Raw genomic sequence first — 23524 nt, 5'->3', positions numbered from 1 at the left:
ACACAGTGACCTTGTCCTCTGACAAACAAAACCTAAACAGTTCACCGTTGAGTTCAAGTACAAGTTGCAAAATTTGAACAACTACTCAAGGCATTCCTTAGCTAATGCGTTTATGGGAACGGGAGGACATTAAGTTTATGTGGCCTTGACCTTTGACCCCCAAAATCAAATGAGTTAATCTTTGAGCCCTTGTGAATGTTTGTGCCAAATTCGAAGACATTTAATCAAGGTATTTCTTGAGATATTGCGTTCACAAGAATAGGAATGACACACACACACCGGAATTTGGACAACCTGAATAAAATGTAACCTCCGGCTATCGCTTTCGCCAAGGACATAGACATAAGTTGAAATCTGGATTTATATAACATGGGACCGAAATAAATAGAGCAATGTTTGTGTGCTGAAGGGTGGAGCTGGAACATAAGTAGACTGAGAGAAAGTGACCAAAGTGTCCTGATTTTATCGGTACACACAGTGAATCTTGCATGTTTGCATGTGGGTGTGAGAGATTCAGTTTGGAGCAGAAAGCTTTCTTCTTTCTTTTGGTGTTTCTGACTTGTTTTATTAAAGTACATGTCAGTCTGTCCTCCTCCTCCTCCTCCCACCTCATCCTGCTAACTATTCTCTCTCCTTGGATAATACAAGTTGGGCTGTGTGGAGGAGAAGAGGTCTCTCTGGGGAAGCATATTGAAATTAATGTTGAGATATAAAAAAGTGATAATCATCTCTTTATAATATCCTTGAGGTTCTTCCAGAAATCTAAGTTCACCAAGCACGGTTTACCATTTTCATTTTAACGTGATTTATTTTCACTCATCGAAAATATTCAAACTTGTAACTCTGGAGTCGAGGCTGCACTTTTATCTTGTGTTTTATGTAATACACTTATTGCAGCATTTAATAACTAAAGTTGTTTGAACAGCAAGCTGAATGCATATCAAAATCTGATTCATTCCCAAGTAAGTGCTCACATAAAATTTGTATGTTTTAATGTGTCGCAATTCCCTGAAATAAGGACCCAAATGCACAACAGAGACACAATATTATGTGTAATAAAAGAAATTGACTTACAAAGATGTAAAACAAAGCACAATGAAACAAAACAGGCACAGGTACACGCTGGCCATGCAGTGGACTTTCTGTATTTATAATCCAGTGTGACTGACGGAGACAGGTGAGGTGGGCAGCAGACCAAGGCAAGGAGAGAGACAGACAGACAGACTGAGGACCTCATGACACAGAGACCGACAAAGAGAGAGAGACCACAGGTAGGTCGAGGGAGTAACATCAAAAACAAACAAAAGGTGAATCGGATAGTGGTTCCTAATAATCAAAAATTACAAAGTGAGAAAAATAAGTTCTGATAAAGAATAGGTAAAAAAAGAAATAATAATACTTGGGCAAATAAACTATGCAAATGTTCCATTACAGTGCACGTACTTGACTGATGATGATGATGATGATGCCCGGGAAGCAGTGGGGCTCCATACTGTTATCTGAAAGTCACACAGGGTGATGGGGGTAAGATGGGCTGCGCTCTTTCTGATTCCACAACCATCTCCACTTTCTTAAGATTGTTTTTTAGGTTGCAGAAGGACACCAAGTAGTCACTCTCCCACCTATAGGCAGTCTCATCCCCTTCAGAGATGAGTCCAATAAGGGCGGTGTTGTCTGTAAACTTCAGGAGCTTGACTGACCGGTGAGCTGTTTGTGTACAAGGGGAAGAGTGAAGAGGAAAAGATTCACCGTGAGAGGATCCGCTGTTGATGGTCTGGGAGTCAGAGATTTGTTCTCCCATCTTCACGTGCTGCTTCCTCAAAGACAGAAAGTCGTCCATCCCGCTGCAGGTGGAGTCTGACGTTTTTCCTGCAGCAGAGTCGGGATGATCGTGTTAAAGGCATAGCTGAAGTCCACAGAAAGGATCCTGGTGTAGGTTCCTGCACCGTGGAGGCGCTGCAGGATTAAATGGAGGGCCAAGTATACAGCATCATCCACAGCCCTTCTGGCTCTCTAGGCGAACTGCAGGAATCCAGGAGTGGGCGTCTGATGGATCATTTGTTTTAATTTATCCAGTTTGACTCGGGTAGCTGTGGTAACATTGGCCTCATTTACTAATATGTTCCTACTTTGCGCAGAAAATAGTGAAATTACTGTGAGATTCATGACACGCGTGCACCGGCCGATATTGATCTTACCGCCGAGCACATGTCAGTGAGTCTGAGTCATTCTACATTGATTAACGCATGCCCACTGTTAATAATCAGTCCCCCTTTCTCTATATAAGGAAATATGTTTGCGGTATAGGTTTTGTATGAGAAGAGCATGGCACTTAAGCAAAAAGCGAAAGAATATTATGAATGACACAATGATGTTCGAGGTGGAGACCAGTAAAGGCACACCTTTCTGAAGCGTTTCCTCTATAATGAATCTTGGACTGTAATAGCCGGGGCGGTGAATGTTGTGTCCCCTGACAAACAGATTATGGCTCATTTATAGAAGAAATGGTTTAGCGTTAAAGGTGATGTGAAAAAATTTGCAGACCAGAAGAAAAAGAGGGACACAGATGGAGGTAAAGACTGTATATACTGCATATACTGTGCATTTTATATGTAATATGTTTTTACTGTTATTTTATTGCTTTTTATTATTTTATTATTATTTTATTGCTTTCCTGTATGCTGCTGTAGCAAAAAAAAAAAAAAAAAATCCCCTTGGGGATTAATAAAGTAACTACCTAACTTAACCTTGGTCAGCCCAAAATGAGAGACTCACCACAACTATTGGACAGACATCCATAAGTGGGAGGGTAAAAGTGAGGACATCCAGCAGGGACTTTCACCCAGAGGTAACTTATTTCATAATTGTAGAATTCAAATGAAAAGACCAATACAAACAAAACTTCAAATTAGAGATTGCTGGAGTAAAGCATGACGTGCCATCGAATTCTCACAACCAGCTGCCAGTCAAACAGTCCACCTCCCAGCATGCCTTCTTCCTGACTCCTGAGGTTGTCCACAATCCATGAAAGACTCAGTGACCAACATAAAAGACATTATTGAAGCACTGAAACACTGACTTGATTCCCTCACTAATAAATAAGTGCACATTTTTAAGTGGTGTGTGTTTTCATTTGCTTAACAAATGTGCTCCAAAGGGTGCAGCTCTGTTCCAGTTGTTCGAGGAAAGTCATGAGTAAATGCACCGGTGCGAAGGACACAACATGCCAGAATGATCCTGAACACCTTCTAAGTGGTTTAAAGGAGCTTTTTTCCGGCTGTGTCCTAACACATCAAGCGACCCTGGCGCTGCCCAAAGATGTGGGCATGGACTGGTTTATATTGCACCTTTTAAGGGGTTGCAGGATTTACAAATGGACAAGTTTTCAGTCCACATTTCTGGTCACCTAAACCCAATAAAATAAGCTGTAAATCCTACATAAAAGACAGTCACCAACTTCTGCTGCTTCTCACAGCTCCTGCCTCTAGGAGGCCAGGTCAGTGAAACAATGAATACCAAAACTGTTATATTTCAACATTTAACATTATAACACCCTCTATTGTAATCTGGGACTGGGGAACTCAGGTTTTATATAGTTAACATTTTAACTATGACGGTAATTGATGGGGATCAAAGAGCGTCAATTATTTATGCGTACACATGGTATGAGTCAGTTCTAAATGAGTTAGTGGAGTACAAACACATTAAGATATGAAAATATTGATGATCCTACATGTATGCATAAAAGGATCATATGCAGGGTTTAAGCACAGATTTATGTGTCGGTCCTTTCCATGAATGAGATACAATTATACAGAAGTCTGTCTGTCTTATTACTATATTATACAGTATTACTGTAAGATGATGGCACTGCAGCTGGTCGCAGGTTTAGTTCACAACAGCATTTGTTTGATAGTTTTATGACTCAGATCATTTAAAAGCAGAGCTGGAGTATGAAAATAAAGTAAGGTGGAGCCATCACTTCCAAAAGCTGAAGGAGGTTCCAAAAGTTTGACCAGAATCAAAAACGCTTCAGCTGAAAAACTCCCACAAGAACACTGGGGGAGCTTTATCTGCCAACTGCAAAACAGTGGAGAGCTGGACACTTGGTGGCTGCACCAGCCACAAACAGATGACCGTGATTGGTGATAACTGTTCTGACAGATCTGGGTCGGGTTGCAGCAGGTTGTGTGAACGAACATGAAATATATCAGTCTGCACTGAGAAATATAATGCATTTACAAGAAAACGCATGTTCATCTGTGAATGATTGTCTGTCTATTATGTATATCGACTTTATCCTGAACAGTGTCACAAGCGGCCTGGACAAATCACAGCTGACTTTGGACAAGTCACTGATCCAGGTGCAACAGCTACAGCCAATTAAGAATGACCGGCTAAACAATATCCCAACATCTGTGCTTTCTGTAGCCCTAATCATCGCCAAGAAAACAATCCTCACCAACTGGAAATCAGAAAACACAATCAACACCGCACTTTGGAAACATCTATGTGAGGATTCCTGTCTGATCCTCGTGTGTTTCCCTCTATTTTGTCCCCCGATCACCTCTCCTCATGTGTGCTGTCATTCCCCTGTCTGTTTGTTATTGTTTTGCCACGTGCTTTTGTTTGCGTCCCTCCGCAGTACCCTCGTCCGAGTTCCGCCGCTGCCGCGCCTCTCTCTCCGTAGGCACAGCTGTGCTGCATTCCGGTGATCACCTCCCGCTGATACAGATACCCGGTCTCCTGCCTGCCCGGTGTCAGTCCGTCCGTTTACCTACCTGTTATTCCGTTCCCCTTCTGACTCCCTGTTTGTCTCAGCTTACCTGCCGTACTGTGTCGAAGCCACGGGTTCTCACCTGTACGAAGAAAGCATCCAGTCCGTTCCACGGAGATCATCTGCTGATGCTTCGGCAATCCTGTGTCGATCCTCGGGGATCACAGTCGACCCGGGCCTCGCTGCTCGTGTGTCGGACCTCGGGAAAACAGCTATCCTACTGTGTCTGCATCTGGGTCCGTTAAAACACCACCATATCACAATAATCTACGAAACAACTACATGTCAATGGAAAAATGATCTGCTTCTATCAATAAACAAACCAAAAACTTTGAAATAATCTGGAACCCATTTCTCAATAAATCTAACTCATAAAAAACATACACTCATTGACTATTGGTGTATATGTATATCTTTGCTGTATATTTCTGTCACTGTTGTCCTCATTTTTTTGTTTGGGAAAAATAAAATGGAATGCAAATAAATAAATAGAATGACCAGGTAATGTCTTTGTACTGTTTTTGGAGAAAATGCTCTATTCACTTTGTTTTCTTACATTTTCACACAATTGTTCTTAATATTTTTGACTTTGTCAAATTTTGAATCTTTATAACATTTGGGACTTTTTAACTTGTCTTTTGAAATATTTTTTGACTTAGTAAATAAACTGTAAAACTTCTTTATAAATTTGAAATTTTGTACATATTTGTGATTCATAGTTTTTAGATTTTATTAAATAATTCTGACTTTCTCATTAATTAGGATTAACTTTTCTTTGTTTATTTTTAGGGGAAAACAAAGTAAGGTCCTTTAAATAAACACTTGGCACTGCATTAGTTCCTGGCTTTTACAAATGAAGTTGCTGTTTTATGTGAGAAATGAAGGAACTCACAGTGATGAATAACCGCTCTGCAAAAACAGTTGGAAAGGTGTGAGAACCCTGCAGAGGGCCGAGGCTGCAGCGTGTAAACACAGCGTGGAGAATGGAGTAAAACCCGGCATGCAGATGATGATCGATAAACCTGCAGGGGCTGAAGGCTGAGACAGAGATAAAACATCATCCCTGTTAGATCTCCTCAGGGAAAAGGCAGTGAGGGAAGGATCAGAAGGCAGGAAATAAATATAAGTGTTTGGGATCAATTTTGGGTTAACTTCTCCTGGCATCGCGTCCTCTTGTTTGTTTCGATATCTTCTGCGCTCATATTGTTCACTCGAAAACGTGGCCTTAGGGGATTTATTGAAAGTACGGCACAATCCTCAAAATCAATATTCAGCCTAAAAAACACTTCTGATAAATTTAGAATCCTGGGGACAATACATCTCGTCAAATTCAGTAGAGTTTAATTTGTCGCCTACAGGAGGATTGAAATGGAAATAAAAGCAAAATGTTCAAACTAATCTGTCATCGATGTAAAAGCCGAGAAGAAGCTGCTGGAAACAAACAGGACAGTTACAATAGAAATACAAGCTCCAATAAGAAGAGAGAAAAGAATTCAAAAGACTAATTATTTACACATTTGGTTGCTGGCTGTGTGACTTCAGGCTGTAATAGAGGCCTGTCACAGAGCACCAACTGAAGTGTTAAGTGGTGGACACAAAGGGCCACCACGTTAGACTGACACCACGATGACAGACTTTAATGTCAACACCTCTGAAGGATGAAAGGAAGCATTCCCCTGGTGTGGGTTTCTTACCACAGTGTTCGTCACTGTTTTCCAGAAGCATTTGATATGTTTACACTGATAATATAATTATAATCACATTAATAAGATGTAGTCCTCTCTGATGTCCGTTACTCACCGTCCCACGAGACACAAATGTTCCCATTTGATCAAATGTATGACGCCACCTCCCACACCACTTCTCCACATTTTATTTAATTCACACATACCATACCAGCTGCGGTCCATATGTGGTGAACTTGTCATCTGTAATGATTGATTCCCCTCACATGCAACAGATAGGAAAGGAAACCAAATCAATGAGTCTATAAATAAAAAGGATTTTTTTTTTTTTTTTTTCACTCTGTAATCCTCAAGCAGATTCTGGATGCAGTAGAGTTCTGCTGTCAATCAGACGGCCGGGTCGGTTGTTCTGACTATAAATCTGCTGCAGTTACATGAAGCAGTGCTTTGAGCTGAATGCTAACAACAGCGTACTAACATGCCTACATGATAAATGAAGTTTAACAAGTGTAATGTAATTAGCAACAAACAGAGTACAGCTGAGGCAGATGGGGATGCCATTAGTTTTGCAGGCATTTTGTCATAAACCACATGGGGCAGATTCAAATTTGACCCGGATGATGGCACTAGATGGAAATCTAAAGGATCACTAAAGTAAGCAGGAATATCTCTGGGTATCATTGAAGTCTGTAACGTTTCAGGACAATCTATCCAAAAAGTTAAGGTCTGTTAAAAAAGTTGCTAGATTTGTCACAATGTGCTTTTTTCAAAAAGAAAAAAGAAAGTTGCTTATTTCAGAGTCAAAGCTGTTAAATTAGCAACTCTGGGCAACATTATGGTCAGCCTGTGCACAACACACGGCAAAACCAGGTGCAGGTGCACCAGGATTGCGAGTAGGTGTGGCAAACGTGTTTGCTATTTTGGTAGATACAATCATAGGTGCAATTTTGGTGCACTGCAGTGCAATGGTCTAGTAGGAGGAATAGATCAATAGAAAATAGATTAGATTAGATTAGATTAGATTTAGATCTAATTTTAGAAGGTGTGTCACAGCTGTGAACACAGAGGTTAAGGCTCTGATCACCGGTTTGGAACTGGCAGAAGCGCAGGTGCAAGTCCACCTCAAAATTTACACTAAAATTGCACGACACCGGCACATCTTCAGCGACACACCCTCTGCTCAGCCAATAGATTGTATATAAAAGTGGAAGTAGCTTCTGGGCCTGGAAAATGAGGTCAATGTGGAATTGGCGCTAGAGGTTGGCTCCAAAAAGCCTCCTTACACTCAACTCAATACATCCACGAGTTATTTCGGTTTTGCCAACTTAACAAAAAGATGTGTTTTGGGGGTGTGTCCATTTAATTGACAGACCTGTTGTTCAGTCAGGTTACTATCAGCGGGTGTGATATAGTATCGTCAGGTTTCCAATTAGATCTGCCGCCCGCTCCTCCTAAGCTCTTCCAGATATGGTCACTTCCGGTTCCAAACAGCTCTGAGCTAGCAAGACGGCGCCGGTCAATATCTGAACTCGAGGCTTCATTATGGAAGTTCACAACAAACCAATGGGTGACGTCACTGTTGGTTGGTTGCCACTTAGTTGGGCCGTTCTGCCCATCTTGACACGGTCGGGTTCACCTTGGTCTGCAAAAATTGCGAGTCAGCGCAGGCATGGAAAAAAGCTCCTGGTGCCACACCGAGATACCAAAGCACCTGGATTTGAACTGCTTTTGGGCTTCACCAGGAACAAAAATAGGGCTGTCACTATCATATAGGCATAATAACAATTACCTTGGACACAAAAAAACAAGATTCGAACTAAGGAATTGAATATATACAGTTCAGATGAGGTCTACATGAGGTGACAGATGAACTTGTAAGGAGGAAGCAGGTTGGATGGTGGCTACATAGAATAGATGGCAAAAGAAAAGTGGACGTAGCTGCAGGAGAAATTATCTTTAAGTGACTAAAATTGGACTAAAACTGACACAATTTTGTCAGGAGACTAAGATCCAGTGAGGAAAATCAGTTTTACCTTTTGCTTTCATGCACTTATGAGACTGACGTTGATTTCCAGTTTGTAAATGTTGTTTCTCTACAGACTGCAGGGCTGGACTGTCCGTCAGTCAGTTCATCCTGTGGAGGAGCAGAGAGGAGAGTGATGGAAGGACCAGAGGATAGATGTGGTAAAGATGGAGGGAGGCATAAAATCTATCTGTTTTATCTTCTCCTGTTCAATTCTGTATCCTCTCATCTGCCTCCGTCTCCTTTCATCCCTCTTCTCATTCTCTGACTCCTCTTCCTGACCCGATTTCTCATCTCATCTCTTTGCCTCCTCCCCATCACCCGTTCTTCATCCTCTCCTAATGTCATCTTTCCTCCTCTCGCCTTTCCGACCGTCTGTACAGCTGATATTTGTCTTGTCGGTACATTTTGCCTTTTCCGAACCCCCTTTTCTCTCATCTCATCCCACCCTCCTCTCTTCCTGTGTCCTCCCTTCTTCCCTTCTCTGATTTGTAATTAATCTCCTCTTCTGCCTACGCCTGCCTCCGCGGGGATTTGTGAGGAATCCTTTAATTACCCCGTACTTACTAAAACCCCTTAAAAACTAAACTTGCTGTGCCTGATAACAACCTCTCCTAAGATGGCTGTACTTCAGAAGGAACTTCTGAAATAAACATTTTGATTTCTGCATTTTGGACAGTCTAACTTCTTCATCTCCTCAGTTAGTCGATGTTTTAGGCTTCAGTGTTTCCCAGAGTGTAAACTGTTTCCTGTAAATTACCCCGAAAAATTCTTCTCTGTGGCTTTTTCTACATCATCTCGGTTGTTTTGGTACGTAAACCCAGGAGTGGAGAATATTTAAACGATCACCTGTTTGAATAATTTATGGCTCAAATGGAATAAACTTTTTTTAAAAAGAGAATCTAAGTGTTTATTTAAAGGGTAATGATGTGTTCTGTGTGTGTGTGTGTGTGTGTGTGTGTGTGTGTGTGTGTGTGTGTGTGTGTGTGTGTGTGTGTGGAGTAGCAGGTGCACCAATCAGAGCTGTCATGCTGACTGACATTTCACGACCATAAGTGCACCCACAGGACGCAGTTTAATGATCATGATCCACACAGAGGTTTATTTATATTAGTTAAGACACCAGGTTTCTTCACCGTATAGGGAGGGAGAGGGGGGGAAGGGGGATTTATGCAATTTTGCATAAATGATTTTAATACTTTTTCAAACATCCGCAGCTAACCTGGTTAAGGTATGAGCTGTATTAGATGGTGAGTGAACTGTTGGTTCTTAAAGTCACAGTGACAGATAAAGGCATAGACTGTATATAAAGATGGAAACAGCTTCTTGGTTTAAAAAATAAAGCTAATGCAGAAGTGCCTTAAAAGTGCAATCAATACCACTGATGGTCACTCGGCGCCGGTTAAAAAAGCAAACCAACAAAAACTCCGCCTTTAATAGACTCCATTCAACTGTCTTTGTGAAATACAAGGTTAATATATTTTTCCCACAAGCCATTGAAATGTCACTCACTTAATTCACTCCCTCTGATCAGTGCTGTGGTGGTCCTCGTCAGGTTTTATTGACACACCTGAGGTGCGGTCAGGTTTTTAGGTGGTCGGCTGTGGTGTCCCCAGCTCGTCCAGATGTGGTTACCTCTGAGTGTAAAAAAAAAGATGCCGACATCTGAAATGCCCGACTGGAGGCTTCAGAACAGCAGTTCACAAACCAGTGGGTGACGTCGCGGTGACACTGGGAGGTGTAAGGACCTGACTGTGACTTTGGCAAGACTTTGGCAAGAGACAAATTGTGTCCAAGCGACAGGGCTGAGCAGTGGTGAGGACCTCCCAAGAGTGGTTTGAGAAGATGCAAACCGTGAAATGGCCTCATGGTGTTGTGGGATTTTGGAACCAGTCTGAGTTGCGATCGCATCAAATTGCAACTTCAAGGATTCAGAGACTCTGCTGCCTACGTGTTGGTGTCAGATACCACAGAACTCCTTCAGAGTGCTTGCAGAGTCACGGTGTTGTGAGTCGGAGCTGTTTTGGTGGCACATGAAGCACAAACTGCACATTAAGCAGGTGCATTTGTTGCTAAACAATATCGGACAAGTTATTTTGTAGTGTGGCAGTGCTAAGGATGGCAGCGTCAGTCTGTGAGTCCACTGGCACTAACCTGCTAAACATGGTGAACATTACACCTCCTAAATGTCATCTGATGCTAGTATTTAACTCAAAGCACTGCTGGCTCTCAGGATCGCTGCACAGAACCTTTAACATGGGTGTAGACTCTTCTCCAAGAGGTCCTCGCTCCCCCCCCAAAACATTATTCTCTCTTTAAAAAACATTATTATTTTTTTTTAAATGTCTTTTGTAAATATGCCTTAGTTATTTCAAAAGTATCAGCACTTTCAGAAAAAAATCTGTTAGTGTCTTAAACTCAATCTCATCCTCACAAAGATAGAAGAGAATAGACACAGATACACTTGGTTTTTGTTGACAATAATAGATCGGCAATTTTAAGAAGCAAATCATCATATTGTGTCATTCATGTTCAGATGAAAGCTTACTTTGAAATTACCGGTGCTCTTCTTGTGTGTGTGTGTGTGTGTGTGTGTGTGTGTGTGTGTGTGTGTGTGTGTGTGTGTGTGTGTGTGTGTGTGTGTGTGTGCGCTCTGGACTGCTCTTGGCTTGTGCTATTTTAAACAGCAGAAGACAGATGGGACAAAGATAAATTCTTTACAATGACAAATTGGATGGTTGGACAGGACTTGCTGTGGGCGAATCAGATTAGTAAAATATGAGACTCTTTCTCTTTCCTCCCAAATCTGAAGTTCCATCTTGTACGTGTCATACTCCAAATTTATTTCAGTCTGCAAATGAGTCATTAGTTATGAATCAAAGGAAGAGTTGTTTTATTTTGGTAAAAATCTGTGGATTTGGATGCATGATGATTCCCTTGAAATTATTTAAAAAAAGGACATTTTGTGGTTTGTGATGCAGAAAAAAATATGCCTAGCAGTAAAATTTAGAAATTGTAGCCTTCAGTTTGAATGAACTCTACAGCTGTGTGTTGTCACGCCTATTTGGTAGCGGCAGCTGTTTCTAACGTTAAAAAAATTCTGCCTGCTGCTGTGCAGCACAAACTAATGATACAATCACAGAGATCAATGTCAAAGCAACATCAATGAGTCTGTTCAGATACATTTTATAACATTACAGGTTTGAGTACGGCTTATGACAAGGGCTGATGTCTTTCTACCTGACTGGAAAACGCTAAACTCTTTAATAGTAAGTATGTTTTGTTTCTGGAAAACATGTTATTACTGTGAAAGAATCAAAAACACTCCACATTCTTATAACAAATGAATTAATAAGATGTAGCAGGCATTCGGACCTGATTCAGATTCAAAAAACAGATTCCTATTTATTGAATACTGAACTAAATGTCTTTGTGACAGTGGCCCCTGGATAATGGTAATCTGGGCAGCACAGATATAATTAGTTGACTGTCTGTTGTCTCTCTGCTGTTCTGTTCTTTTCTCTCTCTGTTCTCCCCTCATCTCAACCAGTCGATACCACCCTCCTCTTAGCCTGGTTCTGTCGGAGGTTTCTTCCTGTCCAAAGGGAGTTTTTACTTCCAATTTATGCTCATGTGTGAATTGTTGAATTGTTGGGTTCCTCTCAATAATGTTTAAAAGTTATTTTGTAGGGACTTAACTATGTTGAGTGCCCTGAGATAAGTTGTGGTTTGGCGCTATACAAATATAATTGAATTGAATTCAGCACATTTGGTCTGATCTAATGTGTTCTCCAATAAAGCTGGACATTGTGCAGCTGTTAACTGTCATTTATACTTTGGATTTTGCTCAGCCAAATGTTGCATAGAAAGGTAACTTAGTATTTACAGTATTATTAAATTCATATTGTGGTCCGTTTTCTCTTAAATTCAGCAGTTAAAAAAACAGTTGTATTAGCATTTATTAATCTTGAATAATTTAATGACAACTGATTGTGTATCAATTCAGTTGTTAAAAATGTACATCTTATTAAAACTAAGACTTTACTGTATTTTCCACAGCTGACAAAAAGTTTGTTTTGCACATTTCAGAGACATTCAAGCTGATTTCTTACTTGGTCTGTGGCCCATATGCTCCATCCGGAAAAAAAAAAAAAGATAAAAAAAAAAAAAAATGGTAAAAAAAAAAAATCCTCGTTATTGATACACAAAGTATTTTCATTCAAAAATAAGGCACCAAGGTTTGGAGAGAAGTTGACACCAGATGACAGTAAACATGGATTTTAAAGTAATAATGTTGCAGCATTACTTGTAAACAGTCTCTAGTTTCCTCCCTTAGCCTGGTTTCTCTCAGTGACCCAGTTTATTTAGTGAATGTGAATGTGGTGAGTGTTTGGCTGTCAGGTACGTGATGCTGCGTCAGCGCCAGGGGAGCTGTGCACTGAGGCTTATTTGCATTCACAGACTTCAAAGACCTCAGAAGAACTGTGTACAGCATGGGTCTCCAACCTCCGGTCCGCTGGCCACTGCCAGGTCCTGAGAACATTGTAGGATTGATTTAAAAAAGAGAGAATATTGATCAAATTTCTGGGCTATTTTTGTGAGTTTTAGATTTGATTTAATGTCTTCCTGTTAATATCCATCCAGCCAAAGGATAAGAGGTTGTGCGTAATGGATAAATGGATGGATGGATGGATGAATAGATGGAGAGAATGGTTGAAGGATGAATAGATAGACGGTGGATAGATGAATGGATGGATGTATGGGCGGACTGATAGATGGATGGATGGATGGCTCAATAGGCAGTTTGATGGATGGATGGATGGATGGATGGATGGATGGATGGATCAATAGGCAGTTTGATGGATGGATGGATGGATGGATGGACTTTTATCCAGCTACTGTTATCTTGAATAAATAAAACTCTCACACGTCATCTCCAGTTTTTCTCTTTACTTGATTTGAAAACAAGGAGGCCAAACTGTTCCATACAGTTGACATACAAAAGGAACACCATCAAACATCAAATTCCAAAATAGACATTAGATTTAAAAAAATCACCTCCAAACCAGAGTTACTTTGTGGATCCAGAGTTACGTCAGCAGACAGATTTAAATGTTCTTCACAATACCGCAACAACAACAGAACTACACCGAGAGCAGCTACATCATCTGAGTGTGTCCGGATCCATTGAAAACCCAAACTGTTAGCTTCCAGGATTAGCAGCACAATTCAGGCCAACAACAGGGTTAAAACCCTTTACCCATAAAAGAGGCGTTTACCCATCACAGCTGTTCCAACACAGATACAAAGAGGGCTGATTCTGAAACCTTTGGCAGTTGAGGACAATTCAGTTATTACATCCTGGGTTGTATTGTCATGGTTTGGTTCATAATTCAAAACAGAATCATAAGTCTTCAAATGAAATGGCAACCTTATGTTTTGTGACCCAAAAGACCAAATGTAAAATGTGGAAAATCTGGTCCCAAGTTGTAATTTCATATTAAATAATGGAATTCAGCCAGTCTACTTTCCTGACAAGATGTCTGAGTTCCAGCATTTCTGTCACTTCACACACATTTTTGGGTCTTTCGAGCTATCGCCAACATTTTGGATACTCATATTCCATTTTTATCTCCAAGTCAATTAAATCATTTGGATAATGTTTGAATTTATTTTGTGCTTTTCTGATATTTTAGTTGTTGTGAAGATGACACATCTCAAGATCTCAGCAATTAACTTAAGGAGTCAAAAAAGTTTTTCATGCTGGATAAAAATTTAACTCCAAAATCAATAAAGCAATTAATACCCAGTTTGTAAAATAACTTGAATTTTCTCTGGAAATCACAATCCCTTTTTTCTGTTCATTAGAGGATTTACTTTAAAATTGGCTGTACACTCACTAATCAAAGCAAGATCTCCAAGTATCTACTTTATTGTTTGTGTTACATAATAGTTTAATAGCAACTCTGCTACAGCTGGAAAATCTGACTTTTCTGTTTCTAAATAAATGCAGATTCCGACTCAGCACGTAGAAAAAAGTGTGTCACTGCTGAGTGTATCTGTATAACTTAAAGCAGGCATCTGCTGAGCTACTTTATTACTGTGCCGCCTCACTGTTCTGAATCCTTCTTCTGAGCCACAGCTGTCTGACAGCTCCTCACCTGCTGTTGGAAACACCTGCTGTGGTAACAATATATAGCCAACCTACCTCATGCTTTTAGTTATCTTTTCAAATGACTTGACTTTCACTCTATGACATTTATAGCAACAAGCATCATGTCATTCTGTCACTAAATATAACCTGAGCAACCTTTAGTTTCTCATTACAAGTGAAAAGTTCTGCTCCAGAATGAAATAACTACTACTTCAACACTTATGGTCCATAAAAGATCATTTTAACTACTATGTCATTGTGTCTTTTAAAAAGGTTATTGGTTTGTGAAATTATACACCACTTACAAGTTGGATCCTTTAAATGGATTTTGGATGTGAACGTCCCATTACATTCTACTTATCGCAGCCAAGCCAACATTTCAAGAAAATATCATTGTACAACCCCACGTTTCGAAAGAAAATTTGCAACACGGTGTAAAATGTAAATAAAAACAGAATGAAATGATTGGCAAATCACATAATCCCATATTCAATTGAAAATATACTAAAGACAACATATCAAATCTTAAAATGGAGAAATTTTTATTGTTTTATGGAAAATATATGCTCATTTTTAATTTAATGCCAGCAACACATCTCAAAAAAGTTGGGACAGGGTCAACAAAAGACTTGAAGAGTTGTGTAAAGCCAAAACAAAAAACACCTGGTGGAACATCTCACCTAATTAGGTTAATTAACAACAGATCAGGAACATGATTGGGTTGAAAAAGAGCATCCCAGAGAGGCAAAGTCTCTCAGCAGTGAAGATGGTGAGAGGTTCACCAACCTGTGAAAGACTGTGGGGAAATAGTGTAACAATCTAAGAATAATGTTCCTCAATGTAAAATTGTACCAATATTGGTTGTTCTTGATCTTTGGGCCCTCAGGCAGCACTGCATTAAAAACAGACATAATTCTTATGTGGAAAATCATACTGTGGGCTAAGAAACACTTCTGAAAATCATTGTCTGTAAACACGGTTCATCGCTGCATCCACAAACACAGGTTAAAACTATACCATGCAAAGAAGAAACCAGATATAAACATGATCCAGAAACACTGATGCCTTCTCTGGGCCCGAGCTCATTAAAGATGAACTGAGGTAAAGTGCAAAATTGTCCTGCAGTCTTACGAATCAAAATTTTAGATTCTTTTTGGAAATCATGGATGCTGCATCTTCTGGGCTAAACAGGAGGTGGAACATCCAGCTTGTTATCGACGCGCTGTTGAAAAGCCAGCCAGTACAGAGCAGCTGAAATCCTATTTCAGGTAAGAATGGGACAGTATTTCATTTCCCAAACTCCTGAAACTGGTCTCCTCAGTTCCCAAACATTTGCAAAGGGTTGAAGAAGTGATGCAAAACAGTGGCAAACATGTCCCTTGTTTTTTCATAACACAATAAAATGTCTCCATTTCAACATTTGCCAGGTTGTCTTTGGTCTATTTGCTATTAAATATGGGTTTACATGATTTTCAAATCATTGCGTCCTGTTGTAATTTACATTTTACACAGCGTCACATTTCTTTGGAAAATTCTTTACGTTCCACTTTTACTCATTCATTTTCAACTCTGTCCTCCTTCTTGTTATATGTTTTTTTTTTTTTTTTTTAAAGTATCTGTTAACCCCTTTCTGAAGAGCCATTCTCTGCATCTATGATTTGTTTACAGGAAAAACCAGTCTGTCCGTAATTAATACAAATACAGGTTCTAAATTATTAACCATTTATAAGCATGTCAATTTAGGATTCTAATAGTTACTGTTATTTTGTAATTAATAATTATTACCACCCAGTGAATTCCCTATGTTTCAGTCCTTTTAAAGGCACAAACAAATTATTGAGCATTTTCTGTCACTTTTAGAAAATATTTTCTGTCATATAAACACAGTTTACCCTTTTAACAAAAATGTGCATTTATTGTTCTATATTTTCACGCAGATAAAATAAGTTACTGTACTACTCATTTTCTGCCATTGAGAATAATGCTGACATATTCATGAGAAGTTGAAATATGTCCACAACAGCTGCTTCAGAAAAGGGTCAACATGGTGGTCTTTGTTCGAGCCATAACAGAGCTGGATAGTGTTACAGTCGAACAAGCTGCTAATTTGTCCACGTGGTCATATTTGGTACTGCAATATAAATAATCCTGTCTTAAAAGCATTTTTCCTGTGTAAACTATTATTATTTATATTATGAAGTTTCAACTGTAACGATCTGATATTTCTGTGCTTCATCTCAGTATCTAAAAACAAACCCCTAAAACAACAGCACCACATTACAATTTAAATTTAAGGACTTATGTCGGTGGAGGACGTGTGTTTTAGTCCAAATTATTTCATTGCTGTTGGATTCTTCTACATCACGATGCCAGCTGTGAAGTAATTTCCCTGTTATATACGCTGGTTTTGCACCTTTTTCGGGATGAATGGGTGTAACTGGAGCCATGTTTTTTTGAATGCGTTTTTTTCTGAACTATTTTTGCATTACTTTAGCAGTACTGAGCTGGCTATGCTATGTTATAATACAGTATTTATAAAGCACTGTACGTAGTAGTGCAATGTTGGTTGTGGTTACAGTAACAGTAGACGCAGACTGCAGCGAGTTAACCAGCAGAGCAAGTTAACAAGGTCTCTCTGCTGGTGCAACACTAACTACATGCAGGTGTTGTGTGCACAGTTAGTTGACATCTTGGATGAGTGTTACATTGAAGCTATTGTTAATCTAAATTCCTGTGGTGTTTCGGTAACACATCTGTCATATTTGATACAAGCGGCTCAGCCTTGTGTCACATCGTCTCTCCTGTTTTCACATCTTCACAGCAACATACCAGCTTTACATATCATTCAGGTAAATGCAAAAATGACTGCCAAGGAATGCAAAAGTAGTAAAAAAAATGTTTTTATAAATAAGTCACATTGTGACTTTTGAAGGGTTCCACGTGAATAACATCCCTTTACTGATTTCACACTGTTGATTGACAGTTGGTTGTAATGAGTCAACAAACCTCAAGATGTACCTGCAAGGGCAGCAAATACGTTCACTTCTACAGTAGTGAGTAAACATGAATGTTGTCAGTAGTGATTTAAAACACTGAACAAAAATTGGCTTTGCAAATGTTTTATAATGAAGGAAATATACTGAAAACATTTGTTAGAGCCCAAGGAAAAATGCAATGGTGAGAATTCGGTGAGGAATACTGAATGTAAATATGTTTTCATGAAATCTCCACAGAACAACTTTAATTGATGTGAATTTGACTTGTGGCTAATGAACCAATAGTGCAACGTAGCGCAGACATCCCTAACTGACCACCTGTGTAAATTTAGCCAGATGAAACAAGAGCTGTTTTTAACTCTTAGATAATCCCATGACAAGTTCATGCTGTCAGGTAAAAAACAAGTTATGTGTATATCTGATGAGAATCAAATTATATGTAGAATGTCTGAACAGCCAAAAATGTGATGTTTACAAATCTGTGTCAAACCATTTTATTTTTTAAAATACAATTCAAATCCATATTTGCAAACCTGTTTTGGATCTACTGCTCTAAGCGGATTTCAGATGTTTTGTTTTGTTTTGTTTTGTTCTTTTTAAACTTCAATGACGTGAAGTTGTAAAGTTCAAGAGTACATCACATGTACTGGAAACATGCTAGTTTGGTGGGGGAGGGTGCCGGTCACAGCTGGACGGTGACAGCCGCCTGAAATACATACAAGCTTCCTCCGTCTCATTATTTTTTTTATAAAAGCTGCACTGCAGCTCGACATTACCTTGTGATAAATAAGCAAGCCCATTTCATTACCCTGCAGTTTGGTTTGTTTATGTCAAACACTTCTGCTTCCAGATGCAAAGTCATTGCTATGGCGACAAAGATGAATAAGATGGAAAATACAAATTTTCGCCTTGACACTAAAACAGGATTATGATCGGTTGCTATGTATAATGCGGGCTGTCATTGAAAACGATTGAATTGTTATCAGATACGCAAAAACTTGAGTTTGGACTGACAGTCTGAACGTAGTTCTAGAAGGCGAGTACAAGTCTGCATCTGAGCGCACCTTGTTAATAAATCCACGGTACAAACCCACCTTAATGCACTGATCCAGCTTCTATCTGTTGTTCATGACTCCCTATAGTCTTACACAGCAGCCACATATTATAAGATTTTAAAACAATATCGAAACATGTCACAACCATTTACCAGACCATTTGTTACAATGTGTAAAGACTGCAGACACAGCACAGTGTTTCTGGAAAATAATCTGTAGAACAAGTGGCAGTGGGCACTGAGAGTTTGGCTGGAACACAATAAAAGGTGTAACTTTTACAATCAATTTAAATCTTCTCCATTTCCTGTGTATGTAATCTCATTTTTCTTTGTACTACATCATATCAGGTACAATAATCTATCTTGTGCTGTAAATAAAATAATTTTAACCTCAACAGTCATATACATTTATTCACAGATATCTGCACTAAATACAAATATAGATTTATTTATGGTGTCTCAATGCAACATCCCTACCTCATGTGTATCTGCTTTCAACATACTCTTAATTCTCCCTCTGGTTATTTTCGACAGAAAAATACAGAAGCAGCAGGAGGTTGTTCTTCCCTTTGGCAACTTTATCTGACCTCTGCAAGTGTCTGAGGTCCCAGTGTGTCAGGCTCATCCTGGTTCTCCCTCCACAACACCATCACCTGATAAAGTGGCAGGAAATCCAATCTAATCCCTGATGATCCACCCAGAGGTATGGTGGGAGGTAGAAGCCACCTGACTGATGCTAAGGAGTCAGCACAATGAAGGGGTAGCTGAGGTCACAGCAGCTCAGCATCCGTGGAAAATAAAATGATATGAAGAATCTAGGATTTATTTCCCCCTTTCATCCAAAGAGTTGTTACAAAAAAATATAAATTTAGTCACTTTTTGTTGTGGCCATGTGAATTTTACAAGGACAGTCCCTTCTTGACTGAAAGATATTGATAGTCTCATTATCTTTGAGATATAGTTAAGTGAAAAGTTTTTAAAGGCTAGTTTTGTTTTCTGGCAGTGTGCTAAAGGCTTGAAGTAGCAGTGATTAGGACTGTGATTTTAATCCAAGCCTTCATTTACATTATTCTGTGGTAAATTGTGAAAACAATTTTTTTGTTTATGTTGTTTTATAAAATATGGAAATCAACTTGATTCAGCTGATCCAGACCCGGTTTACTAGTCTGGGACTGGAGACTGGATGAAGCTCGGATAATGCTAAGAATGCAATGGCTTGTACTACATTATCGTAGTGCTTTACGGGTTGAGGAACTCATGATCTAAGTATTTCTAAAATCCTGACTGGGAGGCACTTTGTCTTTGGCACTTTAAATGTCAAACCCTTTGCTCCCAAGTACAGTGTGACCACAGAGGTGAAATGTGAAAGTTTTATCTGCTCCATGACTCGCACTGGGTTAAACTTGATCTAGGGTTTTGTTTCAATTTCTCACACACAGCTTTCATCTTTGTCTCCGGAGCTTTTGTCCTGCCTCTCCTTCTCTGTTTCTTGCCCAGGTAAAGAGAATTCCTTCGCTTCACTACTAGCGAGCGGTACTCCATTTCGTAACTTTCCGATGTCTCCCAGGGGGAGCTGGGTGGAGTTGAAAGCCAGCGGCGGGATGGTGTTCACCAGTATGAGCTGAAGAGGTTTCTTCTCTGGCTGGTACTGGCAGCGGATGTAGCGCAGGAACGCTGCACGGTACGTTTTATTAAACAGTGTGTAGACCAGCGGATTGACTGCAGAGGACAAGTATCCGACCCAGACAAAAACGTTCAGCAGTCCTCCCATGACTCCTGCATCACACACGGCCGGATCACACACCACCACCAAAACATTGGTGATGAAAAACGGGCACCACATGACCACGAAGAGAAAGAACACCACCCCGAGGACCTTGGATGCCTTCTGTTCGTTGCTGATTGACTGCATGGTGCGGCGCCCGAACAGCGAGCCCGAGACACTCCCGCGGGCGCCCAGGCCACCGCTGCTTCCTCTGCCTCCAGCCTCACGGCTTATCGAGCGCCTGAAGAGTTTCTCAGAGGACACCGAGGTCTGTGGCAAGAAGCTCAAGGTGAACGTCGTGCTCCATTTGGGCCGCGGGACCAGCTGGTCCAAGCAGAGAGTGGCTTCGTTCTGCAGGGCATTGATCGTCAGGAAGTAGGTGATGACCATTATGGTGAGGGGAATGAAGAAGGCCACAAAGGAGCCGACCAGCACAAAGTTGTTATCTGTCAGCAGGCAGCTGCCATCTTTGAAGACCTTGGAGTGGTCCCTGAGTCCCAGCACAGGAATTGGCATGGAGATCCCTGCAGAGAGGAAGGAACCAGCAGAGACATGAGCAGAAAATTATAAACTGAGAAATCTCTGTGATTGATGTCAATGTTTGTGTTTGTTTGTGTCTTTGTGTGTCTGAGATTAGAGCCGGCTGGTGAGAGGACAGCTGGTTGACAACCACCCAACAGTAATTGGCTACAAATCAAACTTTGCTTCCTGTTCTCTGTGTTTTGCAACATGTTGACATTTAATCATGTTAATTTCCAAGCTTCAGTCATAAATCAATGATTACTAAAGCAGTACAATTAATGTTGTCCAACAATGCAAACTGCTCTGATCTGAATACTTTAACAGTAACAATAACTGTGCAAAGGTTTAGTGTTAGTAACAGAGTAGGTGGGAGAGTTCATGATATTTGTACATGATAAAGGTCCTCTTACACTAGTGAATAAAAGACAAGGTGGACTTGTGTATTTACTTGCATGACAGTGCAGTTTCTCCAAAATATCATCAGACTCAGCTTTTTGACACCAACCATTCACTGTTAAATTTCCATTAAGTATGTGGCTAAAACTCAATTTTTCCATTTGCCTGTCAGTCATGGTGTGGGAGGAAAGTGCAGATTGGCCTCCACCTCTCTCTTTGTGGCTTGAGTCTGCGGTCTGACAGCATTTCCTTCTCTCTCTCTCTCTCTGTGGCCGAGACTGCGGTCTCTACAGCAGTTCAACTTATATTTTTGTCCCCTGTCTTTCAATTTATTAGCAGCAACTCCATATGTGTAGGGTGGCTCTAAAGTAAATGCTGGAAAGGGTCTCTGTCTTGAGTCGTGAGTCATAGGGGTGATATAATATGCTGTCTATAATGTGGTTTCCTCAGCCGAAATTCCAATATCTGTTGTTGTTGTTTTCAAATATTTTTGTCTGCAGTGGCCGCAGCAGTCTGACTTTATAATAAATCTAATAAGAAATGTCCAAAGAAAGTTTTGGATGAAAAAATAGCTGTTTGTGATCCCAGCAGGGCTCGGGAAGGGAGGAGATAAACTGAGCAATCTTCCTAACGCCGTATTCTCATTACCAGCTCATAACAAATAGGAGGCAAGTGAGAGAAAGAGATAGAGAAGAGGGAGGGAGGGTTGGAGATGGACAGACACCGCAACGGTGGTCTAAAATTGTTGGGGCACGTTGGGAGCCGGTGGGTCAGAGATGGGTAATTCTCATTAATTCTGGCTGGTTTGACAGAAAACCAGCTGGAGTAATTAATTTGGGCTTCCCTGGCTGCCTCAAACCTCTTTCATACTCAACAGAAAAAAAAAGCATTGCAATGATCAATTCATAATTTCGTTATGACACCATTTGTTTATTTCAGAAGAAAGGGACAAAGCTGTAAGGGCAATTAGAAGGATCTTCGCCAAGGCCAATCATCAACTGCTCTATGACATGCAAATTTACAATCACAACCATGTCTGATTTATATTTACAATTGTGTCTCCTATGAAACCCTGTCCTCAATAGTTCCAGTGGTGTACTGGCCTTTGGGCATACCGTAACAAATCTCAGTGGGCTACCATATTCTTGGGCTGATGGACTGTCAAAAAATCAATACTGTTTTTACCAGCCCTATATGACTCCTGCAATGTTAATGAAATAGAAAATATTTCATAAATCCACTCTGTAATTCGGATCCACTCCAACACTTAAGTTGTCCTTTTTTCGCCCATATTAGACCCTTCCACCAAGTTTCATGAAAACCGGGCCTGTGTTGTTTCTGTAATCCTGATGGAAAACAGACAAATGAACAAACTGCACTTACCTCCTTGGCTGAGGTAGTAATATATTATTGTCTCAGAGATTTACCCATTCAAGTCTAAGTGTACGTGGCAGGTATGACGAAACTGCAAAGCTCTTTAAATCAGTTATTTATTCCACACAAACTTCCTGATTTAGTACGTGTGGAAGGGAGGCTTGCCAATTATCTCACTTTAAAAGGTTTAACTTTCAAGCATTTAAAGTAGCAGGTGTATGGCATTTTGTCTATTTTTGTAAAGGTTCACATCATCATCTACTAAGAGCACTAAATAGCATAGTAAGGAAGGAGAAGATCAAAGACATTTGATGCTGCTTTTCCTGCAGAAAAGTTTTGGTTCTTGAACTGGTTCCTTTTCTGGAACTGTGTAACCAGGATGCCACCCTACAAACTATCCACCAACTCATAGACAAACTATGGAATCACCAAACCAATATTTTTGTTTTAACAATGACTGTAGATCAGGGGAAACCAAGCAATATCTCGTATTGTTCACCTGCAAGCTTTTAGCCTCTAATTTCAGAGTTAAATGAGCCAAGTATGAATATTGCTCAGACATAGACAACAAGTGGATGCAAGACAATTAGTACATGTTAAAATGTTTTTAAGAGCAGGTCTTCCCAACTGGAACTGACTTTTCAATTTTAAGAGCTTTGTGGGTTGCTGGAAATGCCCCTTGTAAGAGATTTGAAAAACTCCTGTTTAGTACAAGTTAAGTGAAGATGAGTGAATAGGAAACCTGTTCTGGGTTTTGCATCAGGATACATCTTTGTCA

The 23524-nt window shown here is 40.1% G+C and overlaps 1 protein-coding gene across 1 annotated transcript in view; it reads right to left on the bottom strand.

Annotated features, from left to right (window-relative positions):
- Positions 1 to 13436: 13436 nt before the first annotated feature.
- Positions 13437 to 23524, bottom strand: part of LOC138201552 (5-hydroxytryptamine receptor 2A-like) — an 87523-nt gene continuing 77435 nt past the window's right edge. The window contains exon 3 of the mRNA XM_069155157.1: positions 13437 to 20978. Within this exon, the coding sequence (XP_069011258.1) occupies positions 20119 to 20978 (860 nt within the window). The 3' untranslated portion in view covers positions 13437 to 20118. The remainder of the gene's footprint in view (positions 20979 to 23524) is intronic.

The sequence above is a fragment of the Embiotoca jacksoni genome, unplaced genomic scaffold (assembly GCF_022577435.1).
Source record: "Embiotoca jacksoni isolate LCO1_2020_lvr unplaced genomic scaffold, fEmbJac1.0.p SCAF_2, whole genome shotgun sequence".
Classification (NCBI taxonomy): domain Eukaryota; kingdom Metazoa; phylum Chordata; class Actinopteri; family Embiotocidae; genus Embiotoca; species Embiotoca jacksoni.
Note: the sequence above shows the minus strand (reverse complement) of the source record. Positions and strands in the feature narration are given on the sequence as shown.